We start from the raw sequence: 16,701 nt of genomic DNA on the forward strand, positions 1-16,701 counted from the left end.
ATTTGTATGCATAAAAGCATAACCAATGGACACAGATAATGGGAGGGTGGTAAGGCTGGGGGGCAGGAACATGCTGGGAGAGGACAATGGGGGGCAGGGGACATATGTAATACTTTCAATAATAATTAAAAAAAGAAAAACAGCATGTTATGGGAAAGATATATTGAATAAGAAGAATTTGTTTCCCACCAAATAGCACTTAAAAGTCAGTGGAAAACACATCGAAGATAAATGTGGGAAATATAAGAAGGAATAGAATTGTAACTAGAATTTAATCTTCACTGTTAGAATAATAAAGATATTATTATTTATCTTTGATAAAAAATATTGATGACTGGTGAGTGCAAAAAATGTTAATTGTTAAATATGGGAGATAGGTGTATGGGGATTCATTATATTATTCTCTCTACTTTTGTATACCTTTGGAAATGCTTATAATAAAGAAATATTTTTAAAAACTGCCTAGGCATTATATGACCTTAGGACCAATAGTCATCTCAATAAGCTCAACGATTTGCCAAAACTTTCCAGAAGATTTCAGTAATTTCAGAGACGGATTTGGATACAGATACATATACTATAGAGGACATTGAAATTCAATGAAAAGGAGTAAAAATAACTTTGTTTGACCAGGATTTGCTCCAAATTTGTTCTAGGGAGTGAGAAATACAAGTTAGCATTAAATGTAGGCTACGTGTGTCAGGGCTAATAAACGGGGCCAGAAGAAGAAAACAACGAGGAAAAGTACTTCTACTAAGCACGTGTATGAAGAATAAAATTAAAAACACTTACTTCATCTCCAGAACCTCCTCTAAGTGTTTCCTTCTCTCTGCCCGAAGATTGGTTAAATGAGTTTCCTTTTCTGCCAGAGACTGTTGAGTAGAAGACAGTTTTGCTTTCATGGACTCAAGTTCCTGCTTTACCTTCTCCATGGCCATCAGTAACTCCTCCACCTGTGATAAATATGGAAAAGAGAAAAACTGATTCTCTTGATCAGTTACAGTCAGAGGACTGGGCAATGGGCAATTCCTGGGCCCACAAAATTGAATACATACACACATAAAAATCTCTGTACTCTTCTGGATCATATATATATACCAGAGGCCCAGTGCATGAAATTTGTGTATGGGTAGGGTCCCTAGCGGCTGCTGGCCGCCAGCCGGGGCCTCCCTTCCCCCAGCTGCCTGCCGCCGCTGCCCCCTGGTGGTCAGTGCACATCTAACTCCTGTCAGTCAAACTCCCACCAGTGGAGACAATTTGCATATTAGTCTTTTATTATATAGGATATGTGGCAAATAATGAATAAATCTCTGATCATCCCTCCACTATAATTCTTTCCTGTTTCAGCCAGAAAGAACTTCATTTTCTTTTTGATAAATGCAAAGACATATAAGTTCAGGAAGGGACTGCCTGCCATAGATAATCCCTTTTAAGGAATTTATTTAGAAATGCCCCAGAAATTTCCATGGAAATAAGAATATAACACACATAAAGAAATAAAGAACAAAATCATCTATATATATATAAAATCCTAATATGGCAAGTGTCCCATTGGGAGTTCAACCGACTGGGAGTTTGATCACTTGCTATGACTCGCACTGAGCACCAGGGGGCGGCGCGGAACAAAGGAAGGCTCCAGCCAGCAGCCAGCAGCCAGGGAAGGGAGGCCCCAGCCAGCAGCCACTAGTGACCCTACCCATGCACAAATTTCGTGCACTGGGCCTCTAGTAATAAATATTTATAGAAGAATTTTAGGAAATAAGAGACAAACTTGACTAATAACAGATTTAGTATAAACATAAATGATTTTTGTTTTACACTATTAAAAAGAACTTCTTTTTAAAGCAACAGATAGAATGCTATCAGATAAGGCAGAAATAGAGTTTTTTCAAGGAAGGCAGGAATAATATATAGAATATTCAGATAGAGAGGAGACAGAATGCTTTAAAAAGACCTGAAAAAATACTCAGGAGATGACAGAATGCTGAACCATGAAAAACTAAGAGCTACATGTGTACCTTACAGTGATTTCCACTTACTCTGGGTGGTTCCCAAATCAAATTTAAATAAACATGTCCATTTTAATTCAGAAACAGAAAATATGCTGATAAAATACATTATTGCCAAAAACTAACTTCAACTAGGTAATCTATCAGCCAACTGCACCAATCACGAGAGTTTTTCAGGTTGCTGCTTGCCAAGAAATAATGTAGGTGACAATAAACCTTTTGAGAGGTATAGCTGAGGGAAGGCAGAGACAGGGGATCTGCCATTCATTGACTCCTCCATATCAATTTGTGTGACAGTAAAACTGAGAGCATCTGGAGACAAAACTGCAGTGTTAACAAATCAGAGTTGTTAACAGACCCCCTATAGTGCCTCAAACCTAACCAAAGTCTCCATGTTGATTGGTAACAGCTGCTAAACAATAATAAAAGATACATTTTGGATTTTGCTTCTTTGTGTATCTTTTCAGAAGTCATCAAGTTAATGTGCTCAGCTAATAGCATCTTCAGTCCCAGTTGCTGTCAGAATATATATTATGCAGATCTCATATATCTGCTACCTTTACATAAACATATATCACTGTCTGCCCTTTTGAAAACTGCCAATAAAGATTTTGTTTTATCAATTTAATTCATGTAAAATCTTACCTAAAACTGAATTGAACTGATATACCAAGGTATGCTTTTCTGACACAAAATCAGTAATGAACAGCACCATTTATACAAACTCAAATTAAGTGTGGGATATGTTCATCTTTTATAAACTTATCTTAAACACTAGAGGCCCGGTGCATGAAATCCATGCACGGGAAGAGGGTCCCCTACACTCGGCCTGCACTCTCTCCAATCTGGGACCCCTCAGGACCTCTGGCTCCTAACCGCTCACCTGCCTGCTGGCCTGACCCCCTAACTGCTCTCCCCTGCCTGCCTGATCGCCTCTAACCTCCTCTGCCTTGGCCCTGCCAACATGGCCTTGTCTGGAAGGACATCCGGAAGGTCGTCTGGAAGATGTTCAGTCTAATTAGCATGTTATCCTTTTATTAGTATAGATGCCACCTTGTCCTAAAAATGCAGGTTGTTCCAGGTTTTCCTATCGTGGAAGGGGATCCCGCAGTAGTATCCTGGGTTCTGACCAGGGCTTATGCACTTGTGCTTTATCTCAGCAGATGTGATTCCTAGAAGAAGACTCTTGGATGTACCTTGAACATTTCTATCAAATTTGCCAAATCATCCTCCAAAAATGTTGAACCACTTTAAACTCCAACCAGCAACCATGCGTGTGCCCTCCATCCCACTTTGATGCCAATATCATTGATTTCTCCCTAGAAGCTTCCCTCCCGTCAGCCGGAACTGCTTGGTACTTGAGCCAACCTCAGTGTTCAGCTGGGGACTTGATTTCCTGAGATAGAATTATGGAGGAGGAAAAATAGTTTTCCTCTATCTTTCTGAGTTTAGTGGAGGCCCTTGTAATGAAAGACAGATCACCAAGAGAAAAACAAAAGTTCATTAACATGTGTACCTCGTGTACATGTGGGAGATCCCAGGGAAAAATGAGTAACTCCCCAAGGTGGCTTAGAATGCAGATTTAAATACCTTCTTCCTAGGGAAAGGGGACGGGAGATATAGGCCTCTTAGAGGAGAGTAAGTGATTTTTAGGAAAGATGAATGGGGGTGGGGGAGGGGGGAATAGTTTGTAACAAAGTTTGGGTGTGATGTCAACTTCTACTCTCCAGTCCTGTGACCGGAGTCAGTCTTCTCTGCCTGATGACACTTCTCCTGTCAAGGGGACCTATGAGATTTAAGCTCCTTTGGGGGGGGGGGGGGTCCGATTTTAGGCAGATCAGGAGACTTCAGTGAAAGCCTCTGCCTGCATTTGCTGTTTTTCAAGCATCCACAGCTCAAGATCATCAATAAAGCAACACAGCATATGTTGGGGTGGCATATTCTCTGACCTTCAGAATAAACCCAACAAAAGCTTGTTTCCTCTCTTAGATGATTTGCCACAGTAGTGTTATTCCCTGGAGACAGTATTCTGACCAGACCTTCCTGGGAGTGGTCATAACATACCCTGTGCTTGTAGAAGGTGAGGGCCACATCACTAAATAAACCAGGGTCAGTTTTCTCATCTTGTGGAAAGGGAGATAAAGTTATGATAGTTTATCTCCCTTTCCACAGGTTTCTTGCAGGTTTGTGTCTCCGCTGCCCCCACCAGCAGCTCCAGCACCTCGACCACGGGGCTTGGAGCTGCTGGGTGCCAGGACTGCGGGTTTGTGTCTCCAATCCGGCCCCCAGCAGCTCCAGCGCTGCTGTGGCAGGGCTTGGGGCTGCTGGGTGCCGGGCCTGCGGGTTTGTGTCTCTGATCTGGCCCCCAGCAGCTCCAGCATTGCCTGGCCTCTATGGGCGTCGCCAACTTTGTTGGGTTAATTTGCATACTCACTCTTGATTGGCTGTAGCGTAGCGGAGTGATGGTCATTTGCATGTTTCTCTTTTATTAGTGTAGATATGTAAAAACATCTCCCTCGCATCCTGTCTTTCACTACCCCAGTTAAGAAATGGTATAAGTTTCCTATATAACTTAGAGACATATTCTATATGTGCACAAGCAAGCATGCATAAATAATCTATTCTTCCTTTCTACACAAATGGAAGCCCACTCTATGCATACTCAATATCTAAACTTTTCGGTAAATTTTTAATTGAAATACGACATAAATACAGAAAAATAGACAAATAATAAATGTACAACATGAAGAAATTTCTCAAAACGAATACACCTATGTAATCAGCACAGACCAATAAAGAGAACATTACCCAATACCCCAGAAAGCCCCCTCATAACCCCTTTACAGGTAGAGTAATTATTATTCTAACTAGAGGCCCGGTGCACAGATTCATGCACCCGTGGGGGTCCCAGCATAGACACAGCTGATCCTCACAGCCAATTGGCCTGGAGGTCAATTTCTCCCAGTGATACCAACAACAATCAAAGCTTAACTACAATAAGACTGTGCACACAGCCCACAGTGGGGTGTACCAAGAGTGTCCACCTCAGGTAACTGGGGAGGCTGAGCTACTGGGCCCTAGAAGACATCTACCACACAAAGCCACTCTATCAACTCAGGGAAGTAGCCAAAATGCGGAGACAAAGAAACAGATCACAAATGAAAGAAATGGAGAAAAGCAAACGACTGGATATAGAGTTCAAAACTACGGTTATAAGGTTTTTCAAGAATTTTCTAGAAAAGGCCAATAAATTTAGTGAGACCCTCAAGGATATGAAAAAGGACCAACTAGAAATTAAGCATACAATGACTGAAATAAAAAATATTATACAGAGATTTAACAGCAGACTAGAGGATCGCAAGAATCAAATCAAAGATTTGAAATACAAAGAAGCAAAAAACACCCAACCGGAAAAGCAAAAAGAAAAAAGAATCCAAAAATATGAAGATAGTGTAAGGAGCCTCTGGGACAACTTCAAGCATACCAACATCAGAATTATGGGGGTGCCAGAAGAAGAGAGAGAGCAAGATACTGAAAACCTATTTGAAGAAATAATGACAGAAAACTTCCCCCACCTGGTGAAAGAAATAAACTTACAAGTCCAGGAAGCGCAGAGAACCCCAAACAAGAGGAATCCAAAGAGGACCACACCAAGACACATCATAATTAAAATGCCAAGAACAAAAGACAAAGAGTGAATATTAAAAGCAGCAAGAGAAAAACAGTTAGTTACCTATAAGGGAGCACCCATACGACTGTCAACTGATTTCTCAACAGAAACTATGCAGGCCAGACAGGAGTGGCAAGAAATATTCAAAGTGATAAATAGCAAGAACCTACAACCAAGATTACTCTACCCAGCAAAGCTATCATTTAGAATTGAAGGGCAGATAAAGAGCTTCACAGGTAAGAAAAAGCTAAAGGAGTTCATCACCACCAAAGCAGTATTATATGAAATGCTGAAAGGTATTCTTTAGGAAGAGGAAGAAGAAGAAAAAGCTAAAGATAAAAATTATGAACAACAAATACATATCTATCAACAAGTGAATCTAAAAATCAAGTGAATAAAAAATCTGATGAACAGAATAAACTGGTGAATATAATAGAATCAGGGGCATAGAAAGGGAGTGGACGGACAATTCTCGGGGGGAAAGGGGTGTGGGGGGTGTGGGAAGAGACTGAACAAAAATCGTACACCTATGGATGAGGACAGTGAGGGGGGGAGGGTAAGGTTAGAGAGTGGGGTGGGAACCGGGTGGAGGGGAGCTATGGGGGAAAAAAGAGAAACAATTGTAATAATCTGAACAATAAATATTTATTAAATTAAAAAAAAGACATGTACAAAAGATGAACTTTGCACATCTTATGCCAGAAATTAGAAATAGGAATCATAATAACTAGGGATCATGACACAGAAACACTGGTAACACAACCAGAATAATACATCATAAGAAAGAAAACTATAGATAAATACTCCTTAGGAATACAGAAGCAAGAAAATACTAGAAAACCAACCCCAGGAATTTATCCCAAGAATGTAAGGCTGTTTTAACTTATAAAGTTCAATGTAATAAACTAGATTAGAATACGGGACAACAATCACATGATCATCTCAAAAAATGAAGAAAAGAATTTGACAATTTCTAACAACTTTTCAAGATAAAAGCACTCAACTAGAGACAGAGAAGAAATTCCTCAACCTAATAGAGGGACTCCATGAAAAACCCACAGCTAGCATCATCTTTAATGATGAAAAACTGAATGCCTTCCATCTCAGACCAGGACCAAGAACAAGATTAGAATGTCTGTTTGCATCACTTCTATTTACTATTGTACTAGAGATTATAGTAAAAAAAAAAAAAATTTGGCCACACAAAAAAATTAAAAGGTACACATTGGAAAGGAAGACAAAACTTTCTCAAGTTGAAGATGACATGACCTTACAGAGAAAAAAACCTTAGAAATCCACTAAATAACTGTAACAAACAAGTATACAAAGGTTTAATTATATAAGACCACCATACAAATATCAATTATATATACACTAGAGGCCCGATGCGCAAAATTCATGCAAGAGAAGGCCTTCGCAGCCACTGTGGCTGCCTTAATCCCTCTCTCACAGCCGAGGCGGCTGCCTGGACCCCTCCCTCGCAGCTGCAGCCACAGCCCCAGAGGCTGCCTGGATCCCTCCCCCGAAGCCCAGGGGGCTGCCTGGATCTCTCCCTGGGTCCCTCCTTTGCAGCTGCGGTGGCTGCCTCAATCTCGAAGCTGCACCCCTGGCTTCGTCCCGGAAGGACATCTGGAAGGACGTCTGGTATAATTAGCATATTACACTTTTATTATTATAGATATAGATACATAAGCAATGAATATTCAAAAGAAAAATTTAAAAAAATTCCATTAAAAATAGCATTAAAATATTGCTATGAGAAATGTCCTAGATTTTACGGCCTATGTTTTATTCTAGGGTTTTTATGGTTTCAAGTCTCTAAATCTTCAATCTATTTTGAATTTATTCTTGTGTATGGTGAAAGAAGGTGATTTACTTTCATTTTTGCACGTACCAGTCCAATATTCCCAACACCACTTATTGAATAGACTATCTTTACTCCATTGTATATTTCTGCCTCCTTTGTCAATATTGATTGACTATAAAGGCATAGATTTATTTCTGGACTTTTTATTCTCTTCCCTTAATCTATTGCAATTTCTTGTAGCAATATTTTTCTGATATATCTCCTCAGGCAAGGTAAACAAAAAAAAATAAACAAATGGGACTATTACCAAACTAAAATATTTTTGCATAGCAAAGGAAACCATCAACAAAATAAAAAGACAACCCACTGAACGGGAGAACATATTCGTCAATGAAATATGAAAAGAGATCAATATCCAAAATTTATAAAGAATTTATATAACTCAACACCAAAGAAAAAACCCACACCAAACAATCTAATTAAAAAATGAGCAAAGGACATGATTAGACACTTTTCCAAAGAGGATATTCAGATGGCCAATAGACATATGAAAAGATGCTCAATGACACTAGTCAGCAGAGAAATGCAAATTAAAACTGCAATGGTATATCACCTCACACCTGTCAGAATGGCTATCATCAACAAGTCAACAAACAAGTATTGGCAAGGATGTGGAGAAAAGGGAACACTTGTGCAATGTTGGTGGGAATGCAGATTGGTGCAGCTGCTGTGGAAAGCAGTATGGAGTTAAATTCAAAAATTAAAAATGGAACTGCCTTATGACTCAGCAAATCCTCTTCTGGAAATATATCCAAAGAAACCAGAAACACTAATTCGACAAAACATATGCACCTCTGTGTTCATTAGAGCATTATGTACAATAGCCAAGATTTGGAAGCAGCCCAAATGTCCATCAGTAGATGAACAGATAAAAAAAAAAAAACTGTGGTACATTTACAAAATGGAATACTATGTGGCCATAAAAAGGGAAATCTTACCTTTTGAGACAGAATAGATGGACCTGGAGAGCTTATGCTAAGTGAAATAAGCTAGTCAGAGAAAGACAAGTATGATTTCACCCATATGTGGAATCTAATGAACAAGCAGATTCATATATAGAGAGCAGGGCAATAGCTCCTAGGGATGGAGGAAGCTGGGTAGGTGTGGATGTGAGAGGATTAAGCAAAAAAATGGGGAAAGAAAAAACTTATGGACATGGACAATAGTGAGGTGACTATGGGGAGGGCATGGAATGGGGAGAAATGGTGACAGAAGGAGACTTGACTTGGGGTGGTGAACACACAATACAGATTGTGTGTTTTAGAATTGTGCTCTGAAACCTGTATAATTTTGTTAACCAGTGTCACCCCATTAAATTCAATAAAAGGAAAAAATAGCATCAAAAAGAAGGAAATACCTAAGTATAAATTTAACAAAAGAAATGCAAGATTCATAGACTGGAGATTAAAATATATTGTTGAAAGAAATTAAAGAACATTTACATAAATGGAAAGACATCATGGGCATGGATCAAAAGGCTTAATATTGGTAGGATTGCAATACTCCCCAAATCCATCTACGAGTTCAACATTATCCCTATAAATCCTCTGGTTGTCCTCTGTTTTGTTTTGTTTTTGCAGAACTTGACAAGCTGATCCTAAAATTCATATGGAAATAAAAAGAAGCCAGAATAATATAAATAACCTTGAAAAAGGAAAATAAAGTTGGAGAACTCATACTTCTCGACTTTAAAATAGAATACAAAGCTTTGGGATAGCCGTGGCATAAGGATGACAAAGAGATCAAGAGAAAAAAATTGGGAGTCCCAAAATAACTTTTCTGATCAACTGTGTTTTGTTTTGTTTTTTGAGAAAAGTGTTAAGGCAGTACAGGGAGGAAAGAATATTCTTTTGAACAAAAGGTGCATATCCCCTCACATTTTAAATTCCCCATAACACTTCTTGATAAAAGTGTCACTTGTCTTATATAATATTCCACATTTTAGATTCAGTTGGCTTTTTTTTTATGATGCTATTTATGCTGCTCTTCTTTCCCTCATGTTTCTTATAAACTGAAACTTGTATCTATAGAATTCATTTGATTTGGGCGCGCGTGCGTGCGTGCGTGTGTGTCTGACAATAGTACTCCATAGGTGAGGCTATGCAGTTCATGAAACATCACACAAAGAGACACACAGAGGTGTCTGTCATACTTGAGCAATAGCATTGATTAGTTGGTTCAAATGGCAAGAGCCTGATTTCTTTATTATAAATTTCTCAATCTCTTACCAAATTCTTTTATCATTTCAATAATAATCAGTGAAGTTAAACATGTTTCATTTGTTTAGGGACCAGTGTATTTCTCCCTTGAAACTCTCAGTCAAATCTCTGTACACCAACCCCCGCACCACCACCACCACCACCCCCCCGCCCCCAGCTTATTTTTTCTTATCCTTGTTGATTTGGAGGAGTTTTAAACATATAAATGAGCATATACTCTAGATAACAACCTTTCATCAATTATATGTGTAGCAAATCTCTTCCAGTTTGTGGCTTATATGTTCCTTTCATTATGGTGTCTTTTTTAAAAAATATTTTTAAAAACTTATTTTAGAGAGAAGAAGGGAGAGAAGGAGGAAGGAAGGAAAGGTCAGGGGTGGGGAGAAATTAATTTGTTGTTCCCCTTATTTATGCATTCACTGGTTGATTCTTATACATGCCTTGACTGAGGATGAAACCCACAACCTTGGTGTATTGGGGTGACGCTCTAATCAACTGATTTACTTGGCCAGGGCCTCATTATGATGTCTTTTGATGATCTGAAATATCTTAAATTACATAATTAAGCATTTATTTTAGGATTTATAACTTTTACATCCTGTTTAAGAATTCCTTTCCTATATTATACTATATTAATGATACTATACTATATTAATGATATTTCCAACTTTTATATTGCCTTCAGTAGTACCGCGTTTCCCCGAAAATAAGACATCCTCCGAAAATAAGACCTACTTACAGGTTTCCTTCTGAGTGAAATATAAGGCATCCCCTGAAAATAAGGCCCAGGCTCTGTCTCAGAATGAAAATTAATTTACCGTAAACTGGTCGCTAGGGCCGCCCCGACTGGCGTCTAGCAACCAGTGACGTTACACGGAGTCCTGACGTCACTGCTGTGTGGAGGCTGAGCGGAGGTCGGAGTGAGCGGTGAGCACGGGGCGGGAGAGAGGAGGAGACTTTCGCAGATGCATGTAGAAGAACAGAAGGATTAGAGCGGACAGGACGCGGCGAAGATGGTGAGTGCTGGTCTGTCTCTGGTGACACTACCTGATGCTCGCGGCCGCCTTCATGACGACTGAAGGTTCTCAGTCAGTGGAAGACCCTGCTCCAGCCCAGATCCAGGCCCCAGCAAGCCCAGTGACAGTCCCCAGGGAGTAAATGTCTGATAAAGGGGTAGGGGGAATGTCTGGTGAAGGTGTTCAGTGGCACAGGGGTGGGGGGAGGGGGATCACTTAAAATGACACAGGAGGATCAGAGGTGGCAATCAAAATGACACAGGAGGATCAAAAGGGGTTACTAAAATGGTAATCCCCCCTCTGATTCTCCTGTGCCATTTTGATTCCCCCTCTGATCCCCCCTGTATCATTTTGAGTGATCCCCCTCCCCCCACCTTGATACCCCAATTCCTTTTTTTTTACCCCTAGAAATGAGCGCAAAAAGAAAAAGCTACTCCGTGGAGTACAAGAAAGGAATCGTGGAAGACTCTTGGGGCCAAAATCTTACTGCTTTCTGCAAAGAGAAGATGTTGAGTATCCAATTGGTCCAAAAATGGCGAGCAGAGTATGGTAACCTCATTGAACAAGTGGACAAGGGAAATGCTAAAAAGCGCAAGTGTGGATCAGGTCGGCAACCATTATTTTCCGAGCTGGAAGACCTGATCTGTGAATGGGTTGTTGACAGGAGAGCAAAGGCTTTGGTTGTGAATAGGGCTCAGATTCAAGAATTTGCCCTTGCAATGGCACCACAGTTTGACATAGCCCCCAAAGACTTCAAAGCATCACAGCACTGGCTGGATAATTTCCTTCAGCAAAGTGAACTGTCTTTAAGAAGATCTACAACATTGTTTAGGTTGGAAGATACTCAAGTTATTAAGCAAGCACTTGCATTCAAGTCCTTTATTGATGATGCTGACTTCTCTAAATACAATCTTTCCAACATGATTGCTATGGATGAAACTGCAGTGTTTATGGGCCAATCATCTCAAACAACAATTGAACAGCGGGGTGCCTCCTTGGCGTACATTCCCTCCACTGCTTACGAAAGTGCACGTGTTTCCTGTATTTTGGCAATTCGTCTGGATGGCACTAAAATCCCACCTTTAATCATTTCTAAGGGCAAGAAGGAAAAGATTGAACATGTTTTGGGCGTTTTTATTCCTGAAACTGAAAAAGCCTGGGCCACACAAGCAGTTATAAGGAAGTGGGTCGATTTAATGCTGCCGCTTGTTATGCGAGGGAGCCAAAGAGGTCTGCTAGTCTGGGATGCAGCCAGCACTCACCGCGCTAAAGACATGAAGACATTTCTTCACGAAAGAAAAATAGATCAGATAATGATTCCCGCAGGAATGACGGCCTATCTCCAGACTCTTGATATTGCAATAAACAAGTCATTCAAAGACAATTTGCGCATGGAAATTAATGACTACATTGAAAATAGAATGGAGAGAAATCAGCGTGGAAACTTTGTGAAACCTAAACTGCAAGAAGTTGTGACTTGGGTGAAGAATTCATGGGAGAAAATCACTGACAGTTGCATTGCAAATGCACTGCGAGCAGGCTACCTTGACAAGAAGTACTCATTTAAAGACAGTGCTATTGCTAAACATGAGAGATTTGGTCCACTGATTCTGAAAGAAATGGAGTCACAAGAAATTCACCAGGAAATTCAGGAATTGGATTGTTATGATGATGTTCCAGAAGATGATGACATGATTGTCATTGAATAAATGAGTAAATTCTTGATACTGTAGGATTCACAGTTTGTCTGATTTGTGTTGACAACTACCGTACTACCGTACCATATACAGGTAATAAATTTCCTTTATTTTCATTTAACAATAAATGTGTACCGTATTCTTCTTCATGGAAAAATAAGACATCCCCTGAAAATAAGACCTAGCGTGTCTTTGGGGGCAAAAATTAATATAAGACACTGTCTTATTTTCGGGGAAACATGGTAGAATGAAGTAGTGTCCCAATTATTCATTCCTCTATAGCAGTGGTCGGCAAACTCATTAGTCAATAGAGCGGCAAACTGTGGCTTGTGAGCTGCATGTGGCTCGCGAGCCGCAGTTTGCCGACCACTGCTCTATAGCAATAGTATATGTCCACATCACTGCCATAGCCTCATGATGGACAAAGTACATTTCCTTGACCCTAGATTTTGACTTAGCTATGTGACTTCCTTTGGGCAATGGGATGTTAGCAGATCAGACACAAGATGAGGCTTGCAATATGTGTGATTAGAATGTATTTTTACCATTGGCAAAAAAACAAACAAACAAATAAAAGAAACTCCACAATGTACTGAGTAACTGTTGCCTCTCAGCTGGGTCCTAGAATGAGCCATGAGAACCACAGCTACCCTAGTCAGCAACTAAAGCAGAGCCAACCATGTTAACCCTCCAATCTACATTATTGAGAAATAAATTTTTATTATTATATGTGTAGTAGTGACCCGGTGCACGAAATTCGTGCACATTAGAAGGGAATTAATTAGAGGAAATATTTTAATATTGCTATTTGCCCTTTCTCTATAATAGAAGTGTCAGAGATGAAAGAAAATTAGTAAAATGTATATGAAAATCTTCCTTCTGTCAGAGTCTGGGGCGCACCATGGGAACCAGAGTCAAATCCCCACCCACCCACATGTGCCTTGAAATCGTGCGAGACTCAGATCTGGCCGGCCACACCCCCATTGGGCTAGATCCAGACCCGGCCGGCCCCACCCCCACTAAGCCCCACATGGGCCAGGGGACACGGCCTGAGGTCCCCCGTCCCGTGCCGGGGTGGGGGGCATGGCTTGAGGTCCCCCATCAAGCCCCGAATGGCGGGGGGTGCAGCCTCAGGTCCCCCAGGCTGGCACCAGGGCAGGGGGCGCGGCTTCAGGTCCTGTGGCCCAGTGCCAGGGCGGAGGGTGCAGCCTGTTGTCCCCCGGACCAGCGCTGGGGCGTGGGGTGCGGCTTGAGGTCCCCATCAAGCCCTTCTGGGCGGGGTCAGAGCCTGAGGTCCCCTGGCCCAGCACCGGGGCAGGGGTACAGCCTGAGGTCCCCCGGCCGGGCACTGGGGCAGGGGGCACAGCCTCAGGTCCCCTGTCCTGGCCCAGTGCCATGCAGCCTCTGGTCCCTGCTGATTGCTCGTTAAGGTTCATTATGGGAACTGGGCCTCCGCTGTGGGTGCAGCCATCTTGTGTTACAAAATTCCTGCCTCCGCTGTGGGCACAGCCATCTTGTTATGGCGTGATGGTCAATTTGCATATTCCCTCTTTATCAGATAGGATTAGTAAGGGTTCTCCAGTGAATCAGAACCAGTAGGATGTAGTATATAGAATATAGTGTGTGTATGTGTGTATGTTTGTGTGTGTGTATTCATGCATATACATATACCTATACATATACTGTATTGAAGATATATCCTGTTGATTCTATTTCTCTGGAGAATCTTGACAAATAAAAAAATACATTAATGTTATATTTAGTAATATAATTCACAATTATATTAATATACCATACTATGTTAATATATATAAAATACACTAGGAAATATAATTTATAAGGAATTGGTTTATATGATTATGGAGGCTGACAAGTACCAACGTCCACAGAGTGAGTAGGCAAGCTGGAAACCCTACAGAGTCGATGGTGTCGTTCCAGTCCAGAGGTTGGCAGGCTCAAGACCCAGGAAGAGCCAACGTTTCAGGTCCAGTCCAAAGGCAGGCAAAAACTGGTATCCCAGTTTGAACACAATCAGGCAGGATTTATTCTTATTTGGGAGAGGGGAATCCTTTTTGTTCTATTCAGGCCTTCAACTGACTGAAGAATGAATAAAACAGGGTGAGAGCTACCCACATTAGGAAGGGTGATTGCTTTACTCAAGTCTTTGGATTTCAACGTTAATCTCATCCAAAGACATGCTCACAAAAACATCCAGAAGAGAGTTCAACTAGATATCTGGGCACCTGCGTGGTCCAGTCAAGTTGAAAAATAAAATTAACCATCACACTATGCTGTTATTTTGGGACTGTCTGTAATACAATGCCTCATTGAGAAGTGTTCAAAGAGTTTTAAAGTATTATATTTCACATGTAGTCTTTAATCCACCTGAAACTGATTGTTTCATATGGTGTGAGGTAGAGGTACAATGTCAGTTTTCCCTATAGGGATATCTAATGCCTCTATATCATTTATTAAAAATCCATTCTATCTTCACTTTTGACAGTTATCAAGTATATTTCTATGCTTTCTATTATGGTCTACTGGTTTGACTATTCCTGCACCAAAATTACATTGCCTTAATTATTATAGCTTATAAGGCTTGATATCTAAGATGCTCTTTAAAAAAAGCATCTTAGCTATTCTTGAATTTCTACAAAAAATATTTGAGTCTATATGTTCCAGGCACTGTTCTAGAACAGTTCATGTAAGAGATATAATTAGGACTTTAATATCTTTCAAAAAGTTGTATAATTTCCTTCATAAATATCTCAAATTTTCTAATGAAATTTATTCTCAGGCACTTAATATGCTTTTTAAAAGTTATAGTAAACTAGAGGCCCAGTGCACAAATTTGTGCATGGGTGGGGTCTGGCTGGCCGGCCCCAATTGGGGTGGATTGGGACCGGGCCTATCAGGAGGAGGAGATGGCAGGAGGTTGGCCGTCCAGCCAGCCCGCCCCAATCAGGGCCCGATCAGGGCCAGGCCAGCTGGAGGGAGGTGCTGTGGGCGATTGGCTGGCAGGCCCGCCCCCAAATGGGGTGGGGGGGCTGATTGGGGGCAGGGCTGGCTATGGGGAGGGGCTGTGGGTGGTGGGCCAGCAGGCCCCACTCCCAAATAGGGTGGGGGGCCTATTGTGGGTCAACAGTCAGGGGAGGGGCTGTGGGAGGTTGGTTGGCCAGCTCCACCCCCAACTGGTGTGGGGGGGGCTGATCAGGGATGGAGCTGGCTGGGGGGAGGGCCATGGGCTGATTGGGGTGGTGGGGGCTGATCGAGGGTGGGGCCAGCTGTGGGGAGGAGCTGTGGGTGGTGGGCCAGCCCCGCCCCTGAGTGGAGTGGTGGGAGCCCATCAGGGGCATGGCCAGCCAGGGAGAGGGGCCATGGGTGGTTGGCTGGGCGGCCCTGCCCCTGATCGGGGTGTGGGGACCGATCTGGGGTGGAGCCCTGTGGGGGGAGGGGCTGAAGGAGGTTGGCAGGCTGGCCCCGGCCCTAGTGGGGTGGGGGGGATCAGGGGTGGAGCCAGCTGGGGGGAGGGGCTGTGGGTCGATCAGGGTGGTGAGGGCCCATCGGGGGCGGGGCCAGCCTGGAGAAGGGGCTGCAGGAGGTTGACCAGCTGTGCCCCACCCTAGATCGAGGTGAGAGAGGGGGATCAGTGGTGGGGCCTACTGGGGGGAGGGGCTGCAGGAGGCTGGCCAGCCGGCCCCACCCCGATCAGGCTGGTTTGCTGGCCTCAACGGGCATCATAGTGACCAGTCGATCGGTCGTTCCAGTCACTGGCTTTTTATATATATAGATAGTATCATTTTAAAAAAAAACACCTTTTTGGTACAGTTTATAGAAATGCAACTGACTTCTGTATACTGATACTGTGTCCAATGCTCTTGTTTACCTACTAGAGGCCCAGTGCACGAAATTCATGCATTGGGGGGGTGTCCCTCAGCCCAGCCTGCACCCTCTCCAATCTGGGACCCCTCAAGGGATGCTCAACTGCCCTCTCACAATCCAGGACTGCTGGCTCCCAACCGCTCGCCTGCCTGCCTACCTGATTGCCCCTAACTGCTTCTGCCTGCCAGCCTGATCACACCCTAACCACTCCCCTGCCAGCCCGGTCACCCCTAACTGCCCTCCCCTGCTGGCCTGGTTGCCCCTAACTGCTCTCCTCTGCTGGCCTGGTCCCCCCAAACTGCCCTCCCCTGCAGGCCTGGTCGCTCCCAACTGCCCTCCCC

The 16,701-nt window shown here is 42.5% G+C and overlaps 1 protein-coding gene across 4 annotated transcripts in view; it reads right to left on the reverse strand.

The window, feature by feature from the left end:
• ERC1 (ELKS/RAB6-interacting/CAST family member 1) overlaps positions 1-16,701 on the reverse strand; it is a 512,141-nt gene that overhangs the window by 246,137 nt on the left and 249,303 nt on the right. For all 4 annotated transcript variants that reach the window (XM_080660553.1, XM_080660552.1, XM_080660551.1 and 1 more), the window contains one exon: positions 793-953. In XM_080660553.1, coding sequence (XP_080516679.1) covers positions 793-953 — 161 coding nt within the window. The remainder of the gene's footprint in view (positions 1-792; positions 954-16,701) is intronic.

The sequence above is a fragment of the Plecotus auritus genome (assembly GCF_963455305.1).
Source record: "Plecotus auritus genome assembly, chromosome: 3".
Classification (NCBI taxonomy): domain Eukaryota; kingdom Metazoa; phylum Chordata; class Mammalia; order Chiroptera; family Vespertilionidae; genus Plecotus; species Plecotus auritus.